The sequence below is a fragment of the Bos indicus x Bos taurus genome, chromosome 27 (assembly GCF_003369695.1).
Source record: "Bos indicus x Bos taurus breed Angus x Brahman F1 hybrid chromosome 27, Bos_hybrid_MaternalHap_v2.0, whole genome shotgun sequence".
In the NCBI taxonomy this organism is placed as follows: Eukaryota; Metazoa; Chordata; class Mammalia; order Artiodactyla; family Bovidae; genus Bos; species Bos indicus x Bos taurus.
This window is the reverse complement of record NC_040102.1, coordinates 2,748,232-2,771,137: the sequence shown is the minus strand read 5'-3', so window position 1 is coordinate 2,771,137 and position 22,906 is coordinate 2,748,232. Positions and strand designations below refer to the sequence as shown.

The 22,906-nt window shown below is 42.4% G+C and overlaps 1 protein-coding gene across 3 annotated transcripts in view; it reads left to right on the top strand.

Annotated features, from left to right (window-relative positions):
- The window catches only part of CSMD1 (CUB and Sushi multiple domains 1), a 2,076,272-nt gene that overhangs the window by 1,510,148 nt on the left and 543,218 nt on the right, over window positions 1-22,906 (top strand). For all 3 annotated transcript variants that reach the window (XR_003509135.1, XM_027530260.1, XM_027530259.1), the window contains exon 10: window positions 788-909. Coding sequence is in view for 2 of the 3 variants with exons in the window: in XM_027530260.1 (XP_027386061.1) it covers window positions 788-909 (122 nt within the window). In the remaining variant the exon portion in view is untranslated. The remainder of the gene's footprint in view (window positions 1-787; window positions 910-22,906) is intronic.

The following is a 22,906-nucleotide window of genomic DNA, read 5'->3' as shown; positions in this document are numbered from 1 at the left end:
GGAAGCCATGGCAATGAGAAACCCACACACGGCAGCTAGAGGGTAGCTCCCACTCTTCCCGGCTAGAGAGAGCCCACTATCAGCAACAAAGACCCAGTGCAGCCAAAAATAAGTAAATTTAAAAATAGAAAGGTTGAGGTTGTGGGGGCTGGGATTACTTATGCAAGGACATATCCTGTCGGGCATAGTTGAGACGTTAATTCTGGTCTCCTGAATTCGTATTGCATTGTGTGCACCCAAACGCCTTATCAGACCCTCTCTGCAGGAGTCAGAATGGGGCCCAAAATGGGTTAATTTGGTTTGATATTGTCAAGGTAGTGTTGTCGGGATTCTCAGGTGGCTCAGATGGTAAAGAACCTGCCTGCAATGCAGGAGACCTGAGTTCAATCCCTGGGTAGGGAAGATCCCCTGGAGAAGGAAACAGCAACCCACTCCAGTATTCTTGCCTTGAAAAATCCCATGGATGGAGGAGGCTGGTGGGCTACAGTCCATGGGGTCACAAAGAGTCGGACACAACTGAGCGGCTTCACTTCACTTCAAGGTGCTGTTGTCAGCTCATTCTGTGAAGGGTAACGCTTTGGGAAACGTGATAAAGAAGAGTTCCAGGTAAGCGTTGCAAGTACCAAGCAAAGGTTCCAAAGGCTGAGCAAAATCTACTTGCCAATTTGATTTCACAGTTTTTTATCGCAGTCACACAAGAGCTAACTTGAAGTTCCATGTGCATTTTGTGTCTTCACCACACAGATGAAATCCTGTAGAAAATAACGTCCTCTCTGTATATTTCTAGCAAGAACATGTGGATCGAATCTGCGTGGGCCCAGTGGCGTCATTACCTCTCCTAATTACCCAGTTCAGTACGAAGACAATGCTCACTGTGTCTGGGTCATCACTACGACGGACCCTGACAAGGTAAGACTCTCAGCTCCCCTCTGTACATTTGAGCAGCTCAACTCTCTACCATGGCAACTGTTTACCATGAACAACCTGGTGAGTGCCACACACCCTTACATCTTGTTTGAATTAAAAATCTGCTGCTTCATGGCGCGTCAGTCTATCCGCCTTCGTTGGAAAGCCTGTCTAGGATGCAGTTATAAAGTACTCTCAGTGTGCTTCCCTCCTACTGCTCCTGAAGGTTACCTCTATGTTATGGTTTTATTTCCAGCTTGATTGTCATATAACAATTGACATACAACATTGTTTTAGTGTAAGGTGTGGAACATAATGATTTGATATGTATTTATATTGAAAACTGGTTACTGCAATGTTTAGTTAACATGTATCACCTTGTATAGTTAACATATTTTTTATTGTGATGAGAACTTTTTATCGCAGTAGCAGGCAGTAATCAGTCGATGGCCTCCAGGTGGAATGTAGGGAGTGAAAGAGGACGATCCGTGGGCAGGTGGTCTTGATTCTCTTAACACTGTGAACACATGGCTTCCCCTGTGGCACCTGCTGCAAGGGGAGAGGAGAAGGAATCCAGAATGGCTTTGGGGTGGGTGGTGAAACCCTGGCCAGAATGGACATAAGGTCCAGCCTCCCGGGGGACTCCCAGTGAACATCCACTGTCCTTACATAATTACTGATGATAACACCCTTCTTTATTCTCCTAATCATCCCAGGTTGGAACAATTAGATTCTAAGTTCTCTCTACCTGGAAACAGGGAAAGGGCCTCAGAAACCAGCTGTTTAAGGGAAGAGAGAATGGGTTTGGCTCTGGGTGCAGTGAGAGTGAGGGGCTTGCTATATCTCCAAATGTGTGTCCCTCAGAGAGGTCAGCTCGGGATTCCCAGGTGTGTCCTTAGCTGCCGAAACCTGGGATGAGTGTGACATTGTGCAGAGAGGCCAGAGAGAGCCAAAGAGAGTCCTGCTGGCAGCATCACATTTCTCTCAGGGCCGTTGGACGGTGCACTGGGCTCCACCATCAGTGATGGTGATCTTGCAAGCAGAAGTATCCACGTCAAGTTTTGAAATACTAAACTCTTATATGGACGATGCCCTGGCATTTCAGCACGAAAGCAGAAGCTCCAGATGAAATCTTCAGGGAATTTGGTTAACTCACTCCCAATAGTTTAAAATTCTTTTACATCCAGATTACATATGGATAATCATAAATATTTTTCTATATGAAAGATATCCCTATATATCAGTGTTTCTATGTCTTTCCTATTGTCAACTGAAAAAAGGCACAACCTGAAAGTTGAGGATTAGTGTCACTTGGAGGGCATACAGAGGACATAGGGGCTTCCCTGGTGGCTCAGTGGTAAGGAAACTGCCTACAATGCAAGAGATGCAGGAGACGTGGATTCGATCCTGAGTCAGGAAGATCCCCTGGAGGAGGGAATGCCAACCCACTCCAGTATTCTTGCCTGGAGAATCCCATGGACAGAGGAGCCTGGGAGTCAGGCTTCTCTGACTGAGAAGACACGACTGAGTGACGAAGCAGGCATGCATGCACGGAGGATGTACGCCCATGAGACGGCTCTCAGATGACTGCAGGGGGCTGTTCAGGGCAGGTCAGGGAGGAATCAGGATATATAGCAGTTTTTTGGGGAAAAATAGGTAGTCAAACATCAAAAGATTACTGTTAATAGAAGAAAAGTGGACATTTGAATTCAGTGAATTTTAGCTCTTTTCTATACATGGGAAGATGCAGAGCCTGGACTCAATGGAATCCCTGCTTGGATGTCCATCTTAACCTTCCAGGGCCAGTGTCCTGCTTTCCTCCACCTTGAGTGCCCCCACGAGGCAGAGACTGGGGGCTTGATGGACACAACATCCTTCATTTACTGACGTGGCAGGCGACACTCTCTGTCCACACTGTATGTACTAGAATGACCGAAATCTCTATGCAGACAACAGCAGCTTAGAGTTACTCTTGTCTAAACCCTTCATTCGACAGCAAGGAAGCTGAGACCCAGGAAGGTAAGATTTCAGAGCTGTTTACTTCTATTTCAGGATAGAAACATGTGTGCTCTTTGCAGAGCTCTGATAGCCTCTTAGTCAGCTTTCTTCCTCCTGGAAGAAGAGTCATTTCTTTTGCAGCTATCTGTTCCATTATCACTTTGATGAGAACCACAAGGAAATGAAGCGGTAGGTTATTCAGTGCGCTGATAGGATGCTCTTGGCTGTAGATAATAGAAGAGCTGACTAAAAGCCAAACGTTTTTAGGGAAATGTTGTTTCATGCAATGAAAGGGCAGAGCCAGGGAGATTCCAGGTTTAATTAAGAAGCTGAGGGCTCTGGTGTGTGCCTTTCTCTCTGCTTTGCTCTCTGAGTAATGATCACATACCCCTCAGGTCACAAGATGCTACCATACCATCACGTTCAATGCTCAAGGAAGAAACACTGCATGTCTTCCTGAGAAATGGCAGGAATTGTCTAGAAACTCCTAGATGCTCTCCTTAAGACCACCTGAGCTAGATGTCCATGCTCAAGATACTGAGCAGCTGGAGGAAAGAACCATCTGGAAGTCAGAGAAAGGGCCAGTGGTTGTTGGTGACAAGTCATGTCTACCACACACAGATAAGCAAGAGGTCGAGGGAAGAGTTTTCAGTTATCACCAGATTCCTCTTTTGCTTTTGAAATGTTTCACGTCCCATTATCTTCCTGTTCCACTGGACACCAGTGGGCTAAGGTTAATTAAAACTCATGAAATTTTTTCCTTGGTATTTTGAAGTTGATTTTAAAACCTGGCCAAGCTGCAAAATGACAAATGAAATACTGAATTTATGCAGTTTGGGTTTATGGATTTCTCTCATTATACAAGTTCACTTTTCTCTCTCATGTTTGTGCACACTTACATAGGTTTTTGTAAAGGCTTCGTATATATTTTGTTGACTCTGAACACATAACAATTAACAAGTTAAATTTCAGGAATTTTGTGTTACACTGCTCCAGAAATTTCTTTGCCTTCCTTCGTTTACTTTGGTGAGATGCTCAGAGAACAAGCAACGCTTCTGCATGGATAGGCTCACACGGATCCTCAAACAAGAGCACCACTTAGACACCTGAAGGCATCTCAATTAAGCAGAATTACCATCCAAATTAAGCAGCAGACATTGCCATTAAGCATAATTAGGCCTAATTTGATTCCTTGGGAGACATTCCAAATAAGGGGGTTTCCCGATTAAGTTCGTGGTGATGAAGGTATATTACATTTTGAGCATAACACTAAAGAACAGTTACGTCAAAATTTCCAGACAACAGCTCTTGCTAGAATACTAACAGCATTCTAGACAAGAAGGGTTGGTACACCTTGGCTTGTTGTTTGACATGCTTTGTAAATTTTTAAGAAATAGGGTAGAATAGAAATCTGAAATTGATTTCCAAATTGATGAGTCAATGAGAGATGAGTTAATAAGCTCCTTTTTTGTTGAAAGATTAGCCCTCTCATGGTGACTTACACTCTTTCCTGGTCTTACACCTGCTTTGACAATTATATAACCATGTTCCACGTGTCAGTTTATACCAAGTGTTAACATAAAATGGCTCATACAGAGTAGTCATTGCGGGAAGTTCGTTGTGTCTCTTAGTAAAGTATGTTGTAAATATAAGATTGTGGAATGCCAAGTTAAATCCATTCACTTACATATGTTTGTTTATATATATAATTATCACAATATATATTAGGTTAAGATACACATTATATATAATGCATATTTGGAGAATTATATGTGTTAATATGTGTATTATATTAATATGCATATATTAGGAAAACATGCTATGTAGGCAGAAAATTTAAAAGAAATAGTTCCTCAAGAAGATTCACTTTAGTAGAGAAGTGGGTTTCTAAACACTCAATTGTATTGTTCTTGCTGAACTAGCCCAGTAGAAATTCAGTAAAAATTAACACAGTAATATGATATTTATTAATATATTTCATTATAGGTACATTCAACTATCCATATTTTCTGAGATAAAACTCTTGAGGATGCCTGTGATCAAATTCTTAAGAAAGTAATCTATGGTTAGTGAACTACAGATTATGGGAACTTTGAGCAAATGCTCTCAAACATTTATCACTGGGGTTTTCATTGAAAGGATTAAACACGGAAGACAGCTTTCCTTAGAATCCTTTGATATGTGGATATTGTGTGTGTGTTTTTCTCTAATACATTTGGCTGGCAAAATTTCAGTACCTAATTTTAATTTGAGCTCTTCAGAGAGTAGTGTTTTTGTTGGTGTTAAACTCAGGATTGAAGTGATTTAAGGTGTTTAAACTTTGTCTTATGTGGTTCGTCCACTGAACTCTGTTATGTGGTTCATTCAGGCTGCTATAACAAAATATTGCAGACTAGGTGTATGATATGAAAAACAGATGTTTAATGTCTAACAGCTTTGAACCCCAGTGCGTCCTTATGGTGTTTACAGCTCCCACTTCTGAAGGTTGTTGTGAAGAGCATAAAGTCAGTGTAAAGCACCTGAACACAGTTCTCCAGACACTACACAAGTGCCTCCTTCCTCACCTCCTCTCAGTTCCGCCTCCCTCACCTCCCCGTCCTGCTTTCATTATCACTACTGACTACATTCAATGAGATGTAAGTGGAACCTGCATGGCAGCTATTGCTGCCAGGTGTCAGTGCAGGGCATGAGGGCAGGACATCATCCTGCCCACAGTCACCTGCACAGATCTGAAGGTCACAAGATTGGAAGTGGGAGACCTCAGGACTTCATTTCAATTATGAGACAGGAGGGACCTACGTGGGGCTTCCCAGGTGCTGCTTGTGAAGAAGCTGGCTGGCAGGGAAGGAGACGCAAGAGTCATGGACCTGATCCCTGGTTTGGGAAGATCCCCTGCAGGGGGAAATAGCAACCCACTCCAGTATTCTTGCCTAAAAAATTCCATGCCCAGAGGAGCCTGGAGGGCTATAGTCCATGGGGTTGCAAAGAGTTGGACACAGATGAGCAACTGAGCATAGGGACCTAAATCAGAACAAGAAACAACATCAGATTTGGAGAGAAGAAAATGGATTCGAGATCTATTTAAGGGATGGCAGATGACACCACCCTTATGGCAGAAAGTGAAGAGGAATTTAAAAGCCTCTTGATGAAAGTTAAAGAGGAGAGTGAAAAAGCTGCTTTAAAACTCAACATTCAGAAAACTAAGATCATGGCATCTGGTCCCATCACTTCATGGGAAATAGATGGGAAAACAGTGGAAACAGTGTCAGACTTTGATTTCTGGGGCTCCAAAATCACTGCAGATGGAAACTGCAGCCATGAAATTAAAAGACGCTTACTCCTTGGAAGGAAAGTTATGACCAACCTAGATAGCATATTCAAAAGCAGAGACATTACTTTGCCAACAAAGGTCCATCTAGTCAAGGCTATGGTTTTTCCAGTGGTCATATGTGGATGTGAGAGTTGGACTGTGAAGAAAGCTGAGCGCAGAAGAATTGATGCTTTTGAACTGTGGTGTTGGAGAAGACTCTTGAGAGTCCCTTGGACTGAAAGGAGATCCAACCAGTCCATTCTGAAGGAGATCAGTCCTGGGTGTTCTTTGCAAGGACTGATGCTAAAGCTGAAACTCCAATACTTTGGCCATCTCATGCAAAGAGTTGACTCATGGAAAAGATTCTGATGCTAGGAGGGATTGGGGGCAGGAGGAGAAGGGGACGCCAGAGGATAAGATGGCTGGATGGCATCACTGACTTGAAGGACGTGAGTCTGAGTGAACTCCAGGGGTTGGTGATGGACAGGGAGGCCTGGCATGCTGCGATTCATGGAGTCACAAAGAGTCGGACCTGACTGAGTGACTGAACTGAACTAGTCACAGCAATTTATACACCAATGAGTAACTTAATAAGTAACTCAATATCTTAAGACAAATAAGAAAATTTGCTTTATGTTCACTGCTTGTATGAAAATACAACTGTTTATCAGTGCCCTTTGGGAGGAAGGAGCGTTCACTTCTTTTATTATTATTCAGTGGATTTTGTACATAATTTGAAGTAACAAATCCATACAGATGCAGAAAAGGCATTTGTCTGCATTCACAACATTTTAAGAGGTTTTGAAGTGGAATTTGAATAGATATAGTTCATTGGGTTTTCTTTCCTCACTGAGGGAGCCACAGATCAGTGGAGAGCCAGGGTCAAATGTCATACCTCATCGCACCCTGTGTTTCGCTCACAGATGCCGCAGTGGGGTCTATTTAACTGTCCCCTCAGTTTTCTTAAAGGTCACTGACTTTTGTCAGTGGGCTTTCCTCCCACTGCAGGGAAAGCCGGTTCCCTGCCAGCTTCCCTTCACTGCACATTCGGTGAGGCTCCCTTGGATTCTTCTAGGTCATCATCATCCGTCTTCTGTTAGGATCCGTTACTTGGTCCTTGTCCACTCTCCAGGACATCCCCTCTGAACCAGCTCTTTTGTCATCAGCGTCCTCCCGATCATCACTGTTTAGTATTTGCAGCTCCGTTCCTGAACTGCGTTGGGTTCCAGTGACTGCTTCCTCCTCAGGCCTCTGGACTTGCCCTTCTCAACATCCTGTCTTTTCTGTCTCAGACACATCTGCTCTGTCTTCATTTTGCTCAGCTCTGACTCAATTTCTTAAGTCAAATTTACTTATTTTTATATCTCTTCTTGGCACTCAAAAGAAAATAGAAAACAAGGTGTGTGCTTTTGATTTGGTTGCATTTTTAAGCCAAACTGAATTACACACATATACACATACACACATATGTGTGTATAATACATTCACACACACATGATGGAGACAGGATTAGTAGTGTGCAGACTATGTTAAGAGGTGAAGAATGCCTGTGGAGATGTAGACAAAGGCTTCATGTAGGCGTCAATAATTGTATTGAGTTGGCCACAAAGTTCATTCAGGTTTTTCCATAAGATTTTACAGAAAAACTCTAACAAACTTTTGATTCTTGGTCCTAGGGACAGAAAGGTGGAGAAGGCTTTCTGTAATGCTTGCCACCTGGACATAACCCAGATGTATATTTTTGTTCTAATATATGACCTGGTGTTTTTCATGTACTCAGATCCTGATTTTGTAAAAATTGGGTGGCCCTCCAAAGACTTTTATGTCACTCTATTAGAAGACAAATGGAAAAGTGTTCACAAGTGAAGCAGAAGCGGTTCTGTTTTTTTCTTCTTTTTTTCACTATCTTAAATTGAAAAAGCTAACCTTCATACTCAAGCATTGCAACTGAAAGCAGAAGAAATGGTCAAATTCCCCAAAATAGAGGGGGAAAAAATCCCCAAACAGAAATAGATTTGACCAGTTCATGACTAACTCAGAGCTAAAATAACAATTTATCTTAAGAGTTTTGAAATTTTGTTTGCTTCTCTCTTAATGGTACAAAATATCACGGTATATCTTGGGAATCTTGATTTGGATGAATAAGTTTTTATCTTTTGCAAGCAAGTCTCTCTTACATCTGAATTTCTAGCCATAATGATGGCCATTTGATACTGAATAAGTAGCTATGGCAATGGACGAGCACGCATTGCTTTATATCACCAACGAGGCAGAGAAAATAGTGCCATAATTATTGTTTTTAAATAGATATAGTTATTTCCAAGCCACCAGTCTCACAAATCTACATACTATTTAGGTCTTAAAAATGGCCAAATATGGTAAACAAAAATGTTGCATTATAAACAGAATATTATTCGCTTAGCAACATTTGTTGTCTGCAACACAAAAAGTACATTTGTTGCTATTAAGCTTGGTTGTGGGTAATACTTTGCAAGCAGTTGACTTTCCCCATATTTTGTTGCTTTCATTAAGCTGCTTTGTATTTTTGATGATGCCTGTTACCCAACTGTTCCTACCAATATGCAGACTTAAAAAGAGAATATTCCAGAGGTCTGGATAATATGTTCTGCTGTCTTCACAGTCCTCTAATGCTTTGGCATGTGTATTTGAAAGAATGTGTTAATGACTTGGGGATTGTTTCCATGGGTTTGCACTGAAGTGTGAAGCATTGATGGCTGTCAACACCAGGAGCGGGCCCCCTGAGGGTGATGGCAGTGTGGAGGAAGCCACACCCAGTTACCCCCTGGTCGTCTCTCAGTGGACAGATGCTGGGCAGTTGTACTTGGAACTGAATAAACCTGCCAGCTAGCAGAAGCAGAAGAAATCACACCTTTCTTTCCAAGTGCTCACAATGGAGAATGCAATTATTTTCATTAACAGCAGACATATCCAGCACCTGCTTCACTGTTTTGTGGTTTCCTTAAAAGAGAAAGAGTGACTTTGAATTCTTCTGTGTATAATAGGAACATTTTGCTTTACTCACTTTACTAGAAGTGTGAACCAATTATATCATCTCACAGAATCCCTTCTAAATTCTATCATGACAAGCACTCTTACTTAAATTATAACAAGTACTCTTAATTAAATATTTCATGTTTAGAAAATCCACTTTGGGAATTTAGGATTCTGAAATGTTTCAATATCTGGTCCTGCTGGGTATTGTGAGGAGTCTTACATACAATGTATATGTGGAGTAATACAGATTTTAAAATATCTAGAGCATAACTTTGGTAGCTACATTCATATCTTACGTGCTGTGTCCTTGAAAGTAAAAGTGTTAGTCACTCAGTTGTGTCCCACTCACTGTGACCCCACAGATTGTAGCCTGCCAGGCTCCTCTGTCCATGGGATTTCCCTGGCAAGAATATTGGAGTGAGTAGCCGTTCCCTTCTCCAGGGGATCTTCCCACCCCAGGAATCAAACCTCCATCTCATGCATTGTAGGCAGATTCTTTACCATCTGAGTCACCAGGCAAAGCATGTAAGTTTGTAACTTTCATATGTTACATGCTTTGTCCTTGGCCTGGATTAAAATCACCAGTTTTAACATTCTCCCATTTAACACCAAGAAAACATGATCTATTTAAATACTTGCTTTACTATGACTTTGCCTGACTTGCAGAGTCCTGTACAGATAAAATGTGATTAAAATGCTCAACTATTATATAGTTCATAGAAAAATGTCTGGCATGTATATATAGATAATTAAATGAATGGAAAATTCAAATTATGATTGGTACGTATTTGAAAAAAAAAAACTCACTTTGAATGAAAAGTTTCCAAGAGCAAATGTATGTATACATATGTATTTTTAAATGAATATGTAAAACAAGTTTATCTTGATGTAGGATTAAAGTAAATGAGCTACAATTACGTACAATCTCCAGTGAAGCAGGCTTTTAATAAGTCGCTTCAGGTGTGGAATTTTCAAGGTGGAGCTCAGGTGTGCAACTCAGATCCTGAGGCACTGCCCTGCCCCTGCCTCCCAGAGCTCCACCTCCCCCCCACCCCGCCCCCCGCCCTGCAAGGGAAGGGGCCCTCTGACTCCCCGGGGTGAAATCAGCTGTGCTCTCCCAGGATCACCCCAGGTCCTCCTGGCCATGTCTAGGGGACACAGTGGAGACCGTGGAGCTCCGCCTTGAAGCTCTTCCCCAGTGCCATCATGCGCTCCTGGACGCTCAGTCCAGCCGACCCCAGTTAGCAGCACTCTTCAGGTTTTCCTCCAGCTGCTCTGAGCCATCGCCCTACTTTGTTGAGGTCCTTTTATGGACCGGAACCTGGTGGTCCAGAGTCGACGATAAGAAAGTAAAGGAGAGAAAGAGGCTGATATTCCTTGGTTTATGCAGAAAACCAATAAAGTCCATGACATGGGGCTTGATCTGTTCATGGAGGCCTCAGGCACCCTCTCGATGGGGTGAAAGCTCAGAGCGCCTTCTCAAGAGGGTCTTAGAAGCCTGGGCAGGAAAGTGAACTCAGAGGGCCTCTATGCTCCAAAGAAATAGCCTGAGAGAGAGAGAGAGAGAAAGAAAGACACGGGGACCAAAGCTCTGATGGAGCAAAGGTGTTTTATTCAACATTGTGTAGGTATTTATACTGTCTTATAAGATAGCTATTTTCAGCAGAGATAAAATCAAAACTTACAAGTAATCAAAGAAACATGAGGTCATCCATATGAAAGAGAGAGGGTTGTAAATAATCACTTTTACCATACGTTTCATAAAAAGGAAGAGGGTACTTATCACCGTATAGAAAAACTAACAAAGGAAATGCCTGGATTCCTCAGACCCCAGGAGAGGCTTGCCTCTCCTGTTAATTCCTGAATATTCAGGAATTAATAAGGAACAGAGAATTCCTGACAGATCCAAAACAGCACACAGGAAGCCTCCTGTTAAATGGTTCCTGACACTACCTTCTGCTGCTATCTGGCCCAGGTTCTGTAAGCTAACCTGATATAGAAAAAAAAAAAAAAAAAAGTGCCATAGAGACAATAATTAGATCATTTTCAGGCTTTCTGTGTCAGTGTGTATTTTAAGTTTCCAGTAATTCACTCCATCTCTCCTTCCAAAGCATACCTCAGTTTTCCCTGCAGATAGCCCTCCCTGCCATGGGAAATCCCATCCTTGTCCTTACATGTTAAGAGAGACTCAGTTCCTCCTTATAGAGAAGCTCTCTGTCACTCATTCTAAGGTTCATGCGATTCCTTTCAAGGATTCAGAACAGAAGTCAATGATAGCATTTTTTCAAACACATGCCATAACATTTCCTTCCCATTCAACACTTGGAATGTCATTGCCCCTGTGGAATTCAGCAAGTATGTGCCTGAGTCTAACAAGAATGGACCTTCAAGGTCTCACATCAAGTTTGGGATTTGCAGGGTGGGATGGCCAGGGGGCCCAGGTCACCTCAAGCGTACTCATATTTTTACCGCGTCCAAGCTAGCTCTGCTTACCACAAAACAGGCCAATGAATCTGAGAAGCGAAGGGTTAAGACAAAAAAGGGACTGTATTTGGGGAGCTGACTGACAAAAAACAAGGCAGGCGAGCACCTCAAAATAACCATCTTGTCAGGGTCTGGATGCCAGGTTGTTTTGTAGCTGTTCAGTAGTTCTGTTGTGTCTGATTCTTTATGTCCCTCTTCTTCACAGCCTAGCTGAGTCGGTGATGCCATCCAGCTATCTCGTCCTCTATCATCCCCTTCTCTTCCTGACTTCTATCTTTCCCAGCATCGGGGTCTTTTCCACTGAGTCAGCTTCAGCATCAGTCCTTCCAATGAATATTCAGGGTTAAGTTCATTTAGGATTGACTGCCTTGATCTCCCTGCAGTCCAAGGGACTTTGCCATTGCCCTTCTTTGAGACTGGAATGAAAACTGACCTTTTCCAGTCCTGTGGCCACTACTGAATTTTCCAAATTTGCTGGCATATTGAGTGCAGCACTTTATAATAGCATCATCTTTTAGGATTTGAAATGTATAATCATAAGGGAGGGTGATTTAGGTCATACCTGAGTGGCCTAGTGGTTTTCCCTACTCTCTTCAATTTAAGTCTGAATTTTACAACAAGGAGTTCATAATCTAAGCCACAGTTGTCACCTGATCTTGTTTTTGCTGATTGTATAGAGCTGTTCCAACTTCAGCTGCAAAGAATATAATTAATCTGATTTTGGTATTGACCAGCTGGTGATGTCCTTGTGTAGAGTTGCCTCTTATGTTGTTGGAAGTGGGTGTTTGCTATGACCAGTCCGTTCTCTTAGCAAAACTCTGCTAGCTTTTGTCCTGCTTCATTTTGTACTCCAAGGCCAAACTTGCCTGTTATTCTATGTAACTCTTGACTTCCTATTTTTGCATTCCAGTCCCCTATGATGAAAAGGGCATCTTATTTTGGTGTTAGTTCTAGAAGGTCTTGTGGGTCTTCATGAAACCATTCAACTTCAGCATCTTTGGGATCAGTGCTTGGTGCAGAGACTTGGATTACTGTGATACTGAATGGTTGCCTTGGAAACGAACAGAGACATTCTGTCCTTTTTTCATTTTGGACTCTTTTGTGGACTATGAGGACGCTCTACTTCTTCTAAGGTACTCCTGCCCACAGTAGTAGGTGTAAGTGTCATCACATCCATCTTAGTTCCCTGACTCCTAAGATGCTGATCTTCACTCTTCCCATCTCCTGTTTGACCACCTCCAATTTACCTTGATTCATGGACCTGACATTCCAGGTTCCTATGCAATGTTGGTTTTTACATCATCAGAATTTACTTTCACCACCAGACACATCCAAAACTGGGAGTTACTTCCACTTTGGCTCGGCCTTTTGATTGCTTCTGGAGCTATTTCTCTGCTCTTCTCCAGTAGCATATTGGGTACCTTCTGACCTAGGGAGTTCATCTTTCAGTATCATAACTTTTTTCATATTGTTCATGAGGTTCTTAAGGCATGAATGCTGAAGTGCTTTGCCATTTCCTTCTCCAGTGGACCATGTTTTGCCAGAAGGCTCCACCATGACCTGTCCATCTTGGGTGGCCCTCTTTTGTAGAGCCAGAGAGAAAGAAGCAAGGAGGAACTAAAGTCAAAAGGCAGAATAGAGAAGAAGAGGCAGTTGGGAAGTGAAAGGGTCTTCAATTTTACAAATATCTCCAAGGGAATGGCCAGCCCTTGGAGGCCTTTGTGGGTGGGGTGTGTTAATCTCTTCTATTCACAGGTGGGCAGGGACAAATTATCTCTCTATGAGCTGAAGAAAGACACTTTAATTTATAGTCAAACAGAGGAGCAGGGTCCTCAGAGGCAAGCTCTTAAGTATAATTATAATAACAAAATCAAGGAAAAGCAAGGCAAAGAAAGATTTTCCAACATGGAGATGGAACTGGCTCCTTCTCTGCAGCAGTATCAACAGAACATCCTATCTGTGCCCATTGCCTTCAGCACAGAAGTGCTGAGATGCACGCCACAGAGTGCTTCTTGTATCAGTATCTGTATCACATGGAATAAAATACCATCCTGTGGTTTAATATCAGTCCTGAGCTATGAGAAGCATAATGGATCATCAAGAAGAACTTCAGTATCTTTACTAAAAATTCTGAAAACAGAGCTGTACCAATGCAGAAGTCATGATTAGGGAAGCAGAGGATGTTAACAAACATAGTTATAATGAAAATTGTATATTCAGTAGAGTCTGTTTGCTTACCAGATTCCCAGAGGGCAGAGCAGTGCCTTTCATCCGTGGTACCCTGAAGCATTTATGCACTACATCTCCCCAAAGGCTTACAGCCAGGTGTATTCAGGTCAGTTCAGTTCAGTCACTCAGTTGTGTCTGACACCCTATGGACTGCAGCACACCAGACTTCCTTGTCCATCACCAATGCCCAGAGCTTGCTCAAACTCATGTCCATTGTTTAGGTGATATCATCCAACCATCTCATCCTCTGTCATCCCCTTCTCCTCCTGCCCTCAATCTTTCCCAGCATCAGGGTCTTTTCAAATAAGTCAGCTCTTCACATCAGGTGGCCAAAAGATTAAAGCTTTAGCCTAAACATAAGCCCTTCCAATGAATATTCAGGGTTGATTTCCTTTAGGATTAACTGGTTGGATCTCCTTGCAGTCCAAGGGACTCTAAACAGTCTTCTCCAACACTACAGTTCAAAATCATGAATTCTTCGGCGCTCAGCTTTCTTTATGGTCCAACTCTCACATCCATACATGAATACTGGAAAAACCATGGCTTTGACTATACAGACCTTTGTTGGCAAAGCAATGACTCTGCTTTTTAATATGTTGTCTAGGTTGTCTAGATTTTCTTCCAAGCAGCAAGTGTCTTTTAATTTCACGACTGCAGTCACCATCTGCAGTGATTTTGGAGCCCTCAAAATAAAGTCTCTCACTGTTTCCATTGTTTCCCCATCTATTTGCCATGAAGTGATGGGAGCAGATGCATGATCTTCATCTTCTGAATGTTGAGTTTTGAGGCAGCTTTTTCACTCTCTTCTTTCACTTTCATCAAGAGACTCTTTAGTTCCTTTTCACTTTCTGCCATAAGGGTGGTGTCATCTGCATATCTGAGGTTATTGATATTTCTCCCAGCAATCTTGATTCCAGCTGGTGCTTCATCCTGCCCAGCATTTTGCATGATATACTCTGCGTATGAGTTAAGTAAGCAGGGTAACAATATACAGCCTTGACATACTCTTTTCCCAATTTGAAACCAGTCTGTTTTTCCATGTCCAAAGTGTATTAGTTTTCATAATTTGTTCATTTATCAGAACTTCTAAATATTAATTATTCAAGGATGGAAGGGGGTGGGGATACTATAATATGAAAAATGTGCCAGAAGATATTATCTAATACTACTGAGAAATTAGCTTATTTCAGAAACTTGAAGAAATTGTGCTCATTATTTTACTAAATCCTTAAAACCCCTCTACTCTACTGAAAGTGGAAGTGTTAGTCACTCACTTGTGTTTAACTTTTTGCAACTCGATGGACTGTAGCCTGCCAGGCTCCTCTGGGTATCCTGCATTGCAGGAGGAGGTGGCTCAGACATAAATTTGCAATACAGGAGACACAGGTTTGATCCCTGTGTCATGAATACCCCCTGGAGAAGGAAATGGTTGCACATTCCAGTATCCTTGCCTGAAGAGTACCATGGTCAGAGGAGCCTGGTTGTACAGCCCATGTGCTGGCAGTGTCAGACACAACTGAGACTGTGCTCTCTCATTATTTCCTTTCCAAGGATAAGAAAACTAAATCATAGAGATGTTAGTTCAGTTCAGTCACTCAGTCATGTTCGACTCTTTGGGACCCCATAAATCACAGCACGCCAGGCCTCCCTGTCCATCACCAACTCCCGGAGTTCACTCAAACTCATGTTCATCAAGTCGGTGATGCTATCCAGCCATCTAGTCCTCTGTCATCCTCTTCTCCTCCTGCCCCCAATCCCTCCCAGCATCAGAGTCTTTTCCAGTGAGTCAATTTTTTGAATAAAGTGGCCAAAATATTAGAGTATATCATGCAAAATGCTGGGCAGGATGAAGCACCAGCTGGAATCAAGATTGCTGGGAGAAATATCAATAACCTCAGATATGCAGATGACACCACCCTTATGGCAGAAAGTGAAAAGGAACTAAAGAGTCTCTTGATGAAAGTGAAAGAAGAGAGTGAAAAAGCTGCCTCAAAACTCAACATTCAGAAGATGAAGATCATGCATCTGCTCCCATCACTTCATGGCAAATAGATGGGGAAACAATGGAAACAGTGAGAGACTTTATTTTGAGGGCTCCAAAATCACTGCAGATGGTGACTGCAGTCGTGAAATTAAAAAACACTTGCTCCTTTAGAATGGACTGGTTGGTTCTCCTTGCAGTCCAATGGACTCTCAAGAGTCTTCTCCAACACCACAGTTCAAAAGCATCAATTCTTCGGTGCTAAGCTTTCTTCACAGTCCAACTCTCACATCCATACATGACTACTGGAAAAACTATAGCCTTGACTAGACAGATCTTTTTTGGCAAAATAATGTCTCTGCCTTTTAATATGCTATCTAAGTTGGTCATAACTTTCCTTCCAAGGAGTAAGCATCTTTTAATTTCATGGCTGCAATCACCATCCACAGTGATTTTGGAGCACCGCCCCCCCCCAAAAAAAAGTCTGAAACTGTTTGCACTGTTTCCCCATCTATTTCCCATCAAGTGATGGGACCAGATACCATGATCTTCATTTTCTGATGTTGAGCTTTAAGCCAACGTTTTCACTCTCCTCTTTCATTTTCATCAAGAAGCATTTTAGTTCCTCTTCACTTTCTGCCATAAGAGTGGTGTCATCTGCATATCTGAGGTTATTGATATTTCTCCCGGTGATCTTGATTCCAGCTTGTGCTCCTCCAGCCCAGCATTTCTCATGATGTACTCTGCATATAAGTTAAATAAACAGGGTAACCATATACAGTCTTGATGTACTCCTTGTCCTATTTGGAACCAGTCTATTGTTCCATGTCCAGTTCTAACTGTTGCTTCATGACCTGCATATAGGTTTCTCAAGAGGCAGGTCAGGTGGTCTGGTATTCCCATCTCTTTCAGAATTTTCCACAGTTTATTGTGATCCACACAGTCAAAGGCTTTGGCATAGTCAATAAAGCAGAAATAGATGTTTTTCTGGAACTCTCTTGCTTTTTCCATGATCCAGCAGATGTTGGCAATTTGATCTCTGGTTCCTCTGCCTTTTCTAAAACCAGCGTGAACATCTGGAAGTTCATGGTTCACATATTCCTGAAGCCTGGCTTGGAGAATTTTGAGCATTACTTTACTAGTGTGTGAGATGAGTGCAATTGTGCGGTAGTTTGAGCATTCTTTGGCATTGCCCTTCTTTGGGGTTGGAATGAAAACTGACCTTTTCCAGTCCTGTGGCCACTGCTGAGTTTTCCAAATTTGCTGGCATATTGAGTGCAGCCCTTTCACAGCATCATCTTTCAGGATTTGAAATAGCTCAACTGGAATTCCATCACCTCCACTAACTTTGTTCGTAGTGATGTTTTCTAAGGCCCACTTGGCTTCACATTTCAGGATGTCTGGCTCTAGGTGAGTGATCACACCATCGTGATTATCTGGGTCGTGAAGGTCTTTTTTGTACAGTTCTTTTGTGTATTCTTGCCACCTCTTCTTAATATCATCTGCTTCTGTTAGGTCCATACCATTTCTGTCCTTTATGGAGCCCATCTTTGCATGAAATGTTCCCTTGGTATCTCTAATTTTCTTGAAGAGATCTCTGCTGCTGCTGCTGCTAAGTCACTTTAGTCATATCCGACTCTGTGTGACCCCATAGATGGCAGCCAACCAGGTCTCACGTCCCTGGGATTCTCCAGGCAAGAACACTGGAGTGGGTTGCCATTTCCTTCTCCAATGCATGAATGTGAAAAGTGAAAGTGAAGTCGCTCAATCGTGTCCGACTCTAGCGACCCCATGGACTGCAGCCTACCATCCATGGACTGCAGGGTCCTCCGTCCATGGGATTTTCTAGGCAAAAGTACTGGAATGGGGTGCCATTGCCTTCTCCCAAGAGATCTCTAGTCTTTCCCATTCTGTTGTTTTCCTCCATTTCTTTGCATTGATCACTGAGGAAGGCTTTCTTATCTCTCCTTGCTAATCTTAAGTCTACCTTTTTAACCACTTACCTTAAGCAGCATCAGCTCCAAATGCATCACGAAGATGATAATTCAAGTTAGATGAGGTTTATCCTGACAGATAGGCAGCCAGAAAGTTTTAAGAAATGAATCTTCCTGTGGTCACTGATGAAGGAGTCACATGAGACCTATATGCTCTTGGGTTTTCACAAAAGAAGCAGTGACTTCCAGTATCTGAACATAGGCTACATATACGTAGTGTTTTAGTTTATTTACTCATTGAGAATGAGTATTCATAGAGTATCTGTGTGTGACCCAGGGCTCAGGACAGAGCAAGTGTGGCCTCTCATGAAACTACTTCTAAATGAAATGAGAGGCAGAAATGAAGAAGCAAAGAGACAACATGATTTCAGGTGGTGACAGGTACCTTGGCGATGCAAACCAACCAGTAAATAAACCAATAAAACTGAGCAAAGAGATAGAAACCAATGGGGTTTCTATCTGATGGGTTTTAGGTGTGATGTGCAGGCAGGATGGAATGTTCAGATGGTAAAGAATCCACCTGGAATGAGGGAGACCTGGGTTCGATCCCCGGGTTGGGAGGATCCCCTGGGGGAGGGCATGACAATTCACTCCTATAGTCTTACCTGGAGAATCCCCTGGACAGAAGAGCCTGGTGGGCTACAGTCCATAGGGTCGCAACAAGTCAGAAATGACTGGGCGACTAAGCACAAGGAGGCAGACAGGATGGAATGGTCGGCTCATGGGATGAGGCCACTGCAGACATGAGTTTCTGCAGCTCTTCTCTTCTTCCACAGTCTTCTTCTTCTACATGTCCCCACAGTCCTTAAACATTCTGAAGTTTGTCTCCAGTTCATGAAGTTCATCACCTTGTAGCTTCTCCCCTGAGCTTGTACAACAGTCCGTTCCTGTAAGAAAACTGTGTTCTGTGATAACCTAAGGAGTCTCTTTTGTAATCGAGTCAAACCTCCCACGAGGTCAAAAAATTGAGCACCATCTGTGTAGGTGCCAACACAGGTTCTCTAACACATCTTTTATTTTGGATAGGAGCACAAAGCATCCAGGACATCTTGGTCTTTGCTGACTTAAAGCACTGTTTACAGCAGAAAACGTGTTCAGGACTTTTACCACCATTTACGTTTGTTAGTGAGATCTGATGACTAGTATCTTGTTGGGAAGGCTGTTTCTCCAGTGTCCTGTAGAAGTCCTCCTCAGCATCATGTGCTGTTTCGTCAGTGTGTGGGCCAAAGTTGCGCTTTTATCATTTGGGAGGAGACATGTGCTTTACGGCTCTCGTGCTCCATCTTCCCCGGGAGTGCCACTCTGCGCTCACTGTGAGTCTTTACGCTGAGTGTTTAAGGTTTCACCAACTGTTGGGCTTTGTCCTCTCTGCTCAGTAAATTCTGCTACTAAGTAACTTTCTCCCAGAGCCTTTTTACCAATGTGACTTCTTTTTCAACAAGTGTTTCTCTATTTGTTAATAGAGCTGTTAAACAGCTATGGAATGGTAACCAGCACCATCACATAACAAATGGTAGTGATTTGCTGTTAAAGATCTTCAAGTTTGCCAAAGCCAGTGCAATGTCTGTAAGATGTTTGCACGTACAATGCAGTGTGCAAAACAGTGAATTGGACAACTTGGATCCCCTGTGTAAAATGATGACAAGTCTCTTTCACTGTGAAGACAGAATGCTTTTGTATCCTGTGGTGCATTTAAAGCACAGAAATGACACAAAAGAAGGTCATTTCTTTTTATCACTAACCTTATCAGAATCATCTGAAACTTTAGCAAGTTTGTCTTCTACTTCTCACCTTATCTTTAGAAATCACCACATGAGGCCATCAGACATCAGATATGTGCTGCTGCTGCTGCATCGCTTCAGTCGTGTCTGACTCTGTGTGACCCCATAGATGGCAGCCCACCAGGCTCCACCGTCCCTGGGATTCTCCAGGCAAGAACACTGGAGTGGGTTGCCATTTCCTTCTCCAATGCATGAAAGTGAAAAGTGAAAGTGAAGTCGCTCAGTCGTGTCCGACTCTTTGCGACCCCATGGACTGCAGCCTACCAGGCTCCTCCATGCATGGGACTTTCCAGGCAAGAGTACTGGAGTGGGGTGCCATCACCTTCTCCGTATATTTGAGCATGGTGTAAATGGTAATAACATTTAAAACACAACTGAGCGGACTGTGAAAATACAACTTCACAGTGCCGCTGACATGTAGACCTGCACTACCCACACCTGACAGCATATAGAGCAACAGTGAAGGGCAGCTGGGTGATGGAGCATTAGAACTCCTTCCTTAACATGAAAATGTTGTTGCAGCATTTATTTGCAAAGTATAGCAAGCTTACTTTGTGAGCTGTTTGGCAACACATTAAAGGAAGTTTGGGCAGATGACAGGGAGGAAGGGAGTGGATACCAGGATGCTCTTATCACATGCCAGCAGCCTTCCCAGGCTTGAGTCAGGAAACAAGAGCAGACTGGACCAAAAGAACAAGGTCTTAATGTGCATGTATCAGGTGAGCCAGTCCACCGATGACATCACCAACAGGGGTCCAGTCATGCCATCACCATGAGTGTTGACATCGTGAGCTGGAGAGTGGTCAAACCATGATGCTCATTTTTCTTCTATCACAAGCTCTCACTGCGAATGCCAGTTTAAAACACCCAGGTATTAAATTGTGCCACGCAAAATACATTGGTAATTCAAATGGATTCGAGAGACTAGAAAGGAAGATGCAGATTTGATAGTTATTCTGGACTTAAAATTAATAAGATGTTGCTGGCAAGAGTCAGGGAGAGAGATCTTCAGAAATCCCTTTGACAGTGTAAACCAGAAAGACTTACTAAAAAAGTAAGACTTATTTAGAGACCCTGAAGAATACTCATTCTCTAGCAGAAGTACTAGATTTCTCATGGCCTCCCTGCCCATTTTCCTCGGGGGATCAGTGTCATGGTGTCACGGTGACCACAAAGCAGAACTGCTCCTCTTCCTTGAATTGGACTTCTGGCAACAGATTTCAGAACCCCAGCAGATTTTCATTTCCAAACCACGGTGCCGGTCCTGAAGGAGTGAATGTCCTTATTCATAAAAACAAGGGCAGGAATTGGGGGAGTTTGACTTGCTTATTGGGGTTGAAATTTCTTGTGGCATTTCTAGCAGGAAACGGGGAGTATATTTTCCAGGAGAAGCAAGCATACATGAAAGAAAGCACAGCAGGGGAAATTGTGTGGTGGTAGTATTCAGTTCACTTCAGTTCAGTTCATTCGCTCAGTTGTGTCTGACTCTTTGCGACCCCATGAATTGCAGCACACCAGGCCTCCCTGTCCCATCACCAACTCCCGGAGTTCACTCAAACTCATGTTCATCGAGTCGGTGATGCCATCCAGCCATCTCATCCTCTGTCGTCCCCTTCTCCTCCTGCCCCAAATCCCTCCCAGATTCAGAGTCTTTTCCAATGAGTCAGTGCTTCACATGAGGTGGCCAAAGTACTAGAGTTTCAGCTTTAGCCTCATTCCTTCCAAAGAAATCCCAGGACTGATCTCCTTTAGACTGGACTGGTTGGATCCTTGAGGTAGTATTATGTTGGTGCAAAAGTAATTGTGGTTTTGCATTGTGGGTCTTTGCTGTTTGATATTGGAATACATTCTTAAATAAATGTGGCTATGTCATACATCATATTAATACACAATTCTCACTTTATGCTTTTTTGCTAGTGACTTATTACTTGCCATTTATTTAATGTGTATTTTAGATTAGGGAAATGATGTTAGACAAGAAGCAGATTTGAGTGATTTTCTTATTCAAGTTCAAAATGGCAAAACTAATACAATATTGTAAAGTTAAAAAAAAAGAAAACTATAACAAAAAATAAAATAAAATATAATACTTCCTATAAAAAAATAAAAAGCAGAGATATTACTTTGCCAAAAACAACAACAACAACAAAAAATGGGTCGTTAAGCAGTGGAGACAACTCACAACATCAACCACATGTTCGGCTCAGGAACTGCTAACTAACATACAGTGCAGTGGTGGTTCAAGAAGTTTTGCAAAGGTGGCAAGAGCCTTGAAGATGAGGAGTGTAGTGGCCAGCCATCAGATGTTGACAACAGCCAATTTAGAGGATCATGGAAGCTGATCCTCTTACAACTACATGAGAAGTTATAAGAAGATCTCAGCGTTGGCCATTCTATGGTCATTTGGCATTTCAAGTAAATTGGAAAGGTGAAAAAGCTCAATAAGTGGGTACTCATAAGCTGACTAAAAATTTAAAAAATTATCATTTTGAAGTGTAGTCTTCTCTTATTCGATGCAACAGGAATAAACCGTTTCTTGATTAGATTGTGATGTGTGATGAAAAGTGAATTTGATATGACAACCAGTGATGACCAGCTCAGTGGTTGGACTGAGAAAAAGCTCCAAAGCACTTCCTAAAGCCAAACTTTCACCAAAAATGGTCATGATTACTATTTGGTGGTCTGCTGCTAGTCTGATCCACTATAGCTTTCCGAATCCCAGTGAAACCCTTCCATCTGAGATGTATGCTTGGCAAATTGATTAGATGTAACAAAAGCTGCAATGCCTGAAGCCAGTATTGGTCAGCAGAAATGACTCAGTTCTTCTCTGTGACAATGCCCTACCACATGTCACACAATCAAAGTTGAACAAATTGGGCTACAAAGCTTTGCCTCATCTGCCATATTCACCTGACCTCTCACCAACCAAATACCATTTCTTCAAGCATCTTAACAACTTTTTGCAGAGAAAACACTTCCACAACCAGCAGGAGGCAGAAAATGCTTTCCAAGAGTTCACTGAATCCTGAAGCATGGATTTATTTTATGCTCCAGGAACAAACCAACTTATTTCTCATTTGCAAAATTGTGTTTACTTTAATAGCTCCTATTTTGATTAATAAAGATGTGTTTGAGCCTAGTTATAATGATTTAAAAATCACAGTCCAAAACCGCAATTATGTTCGCACCAACCTAATACACACCAGTA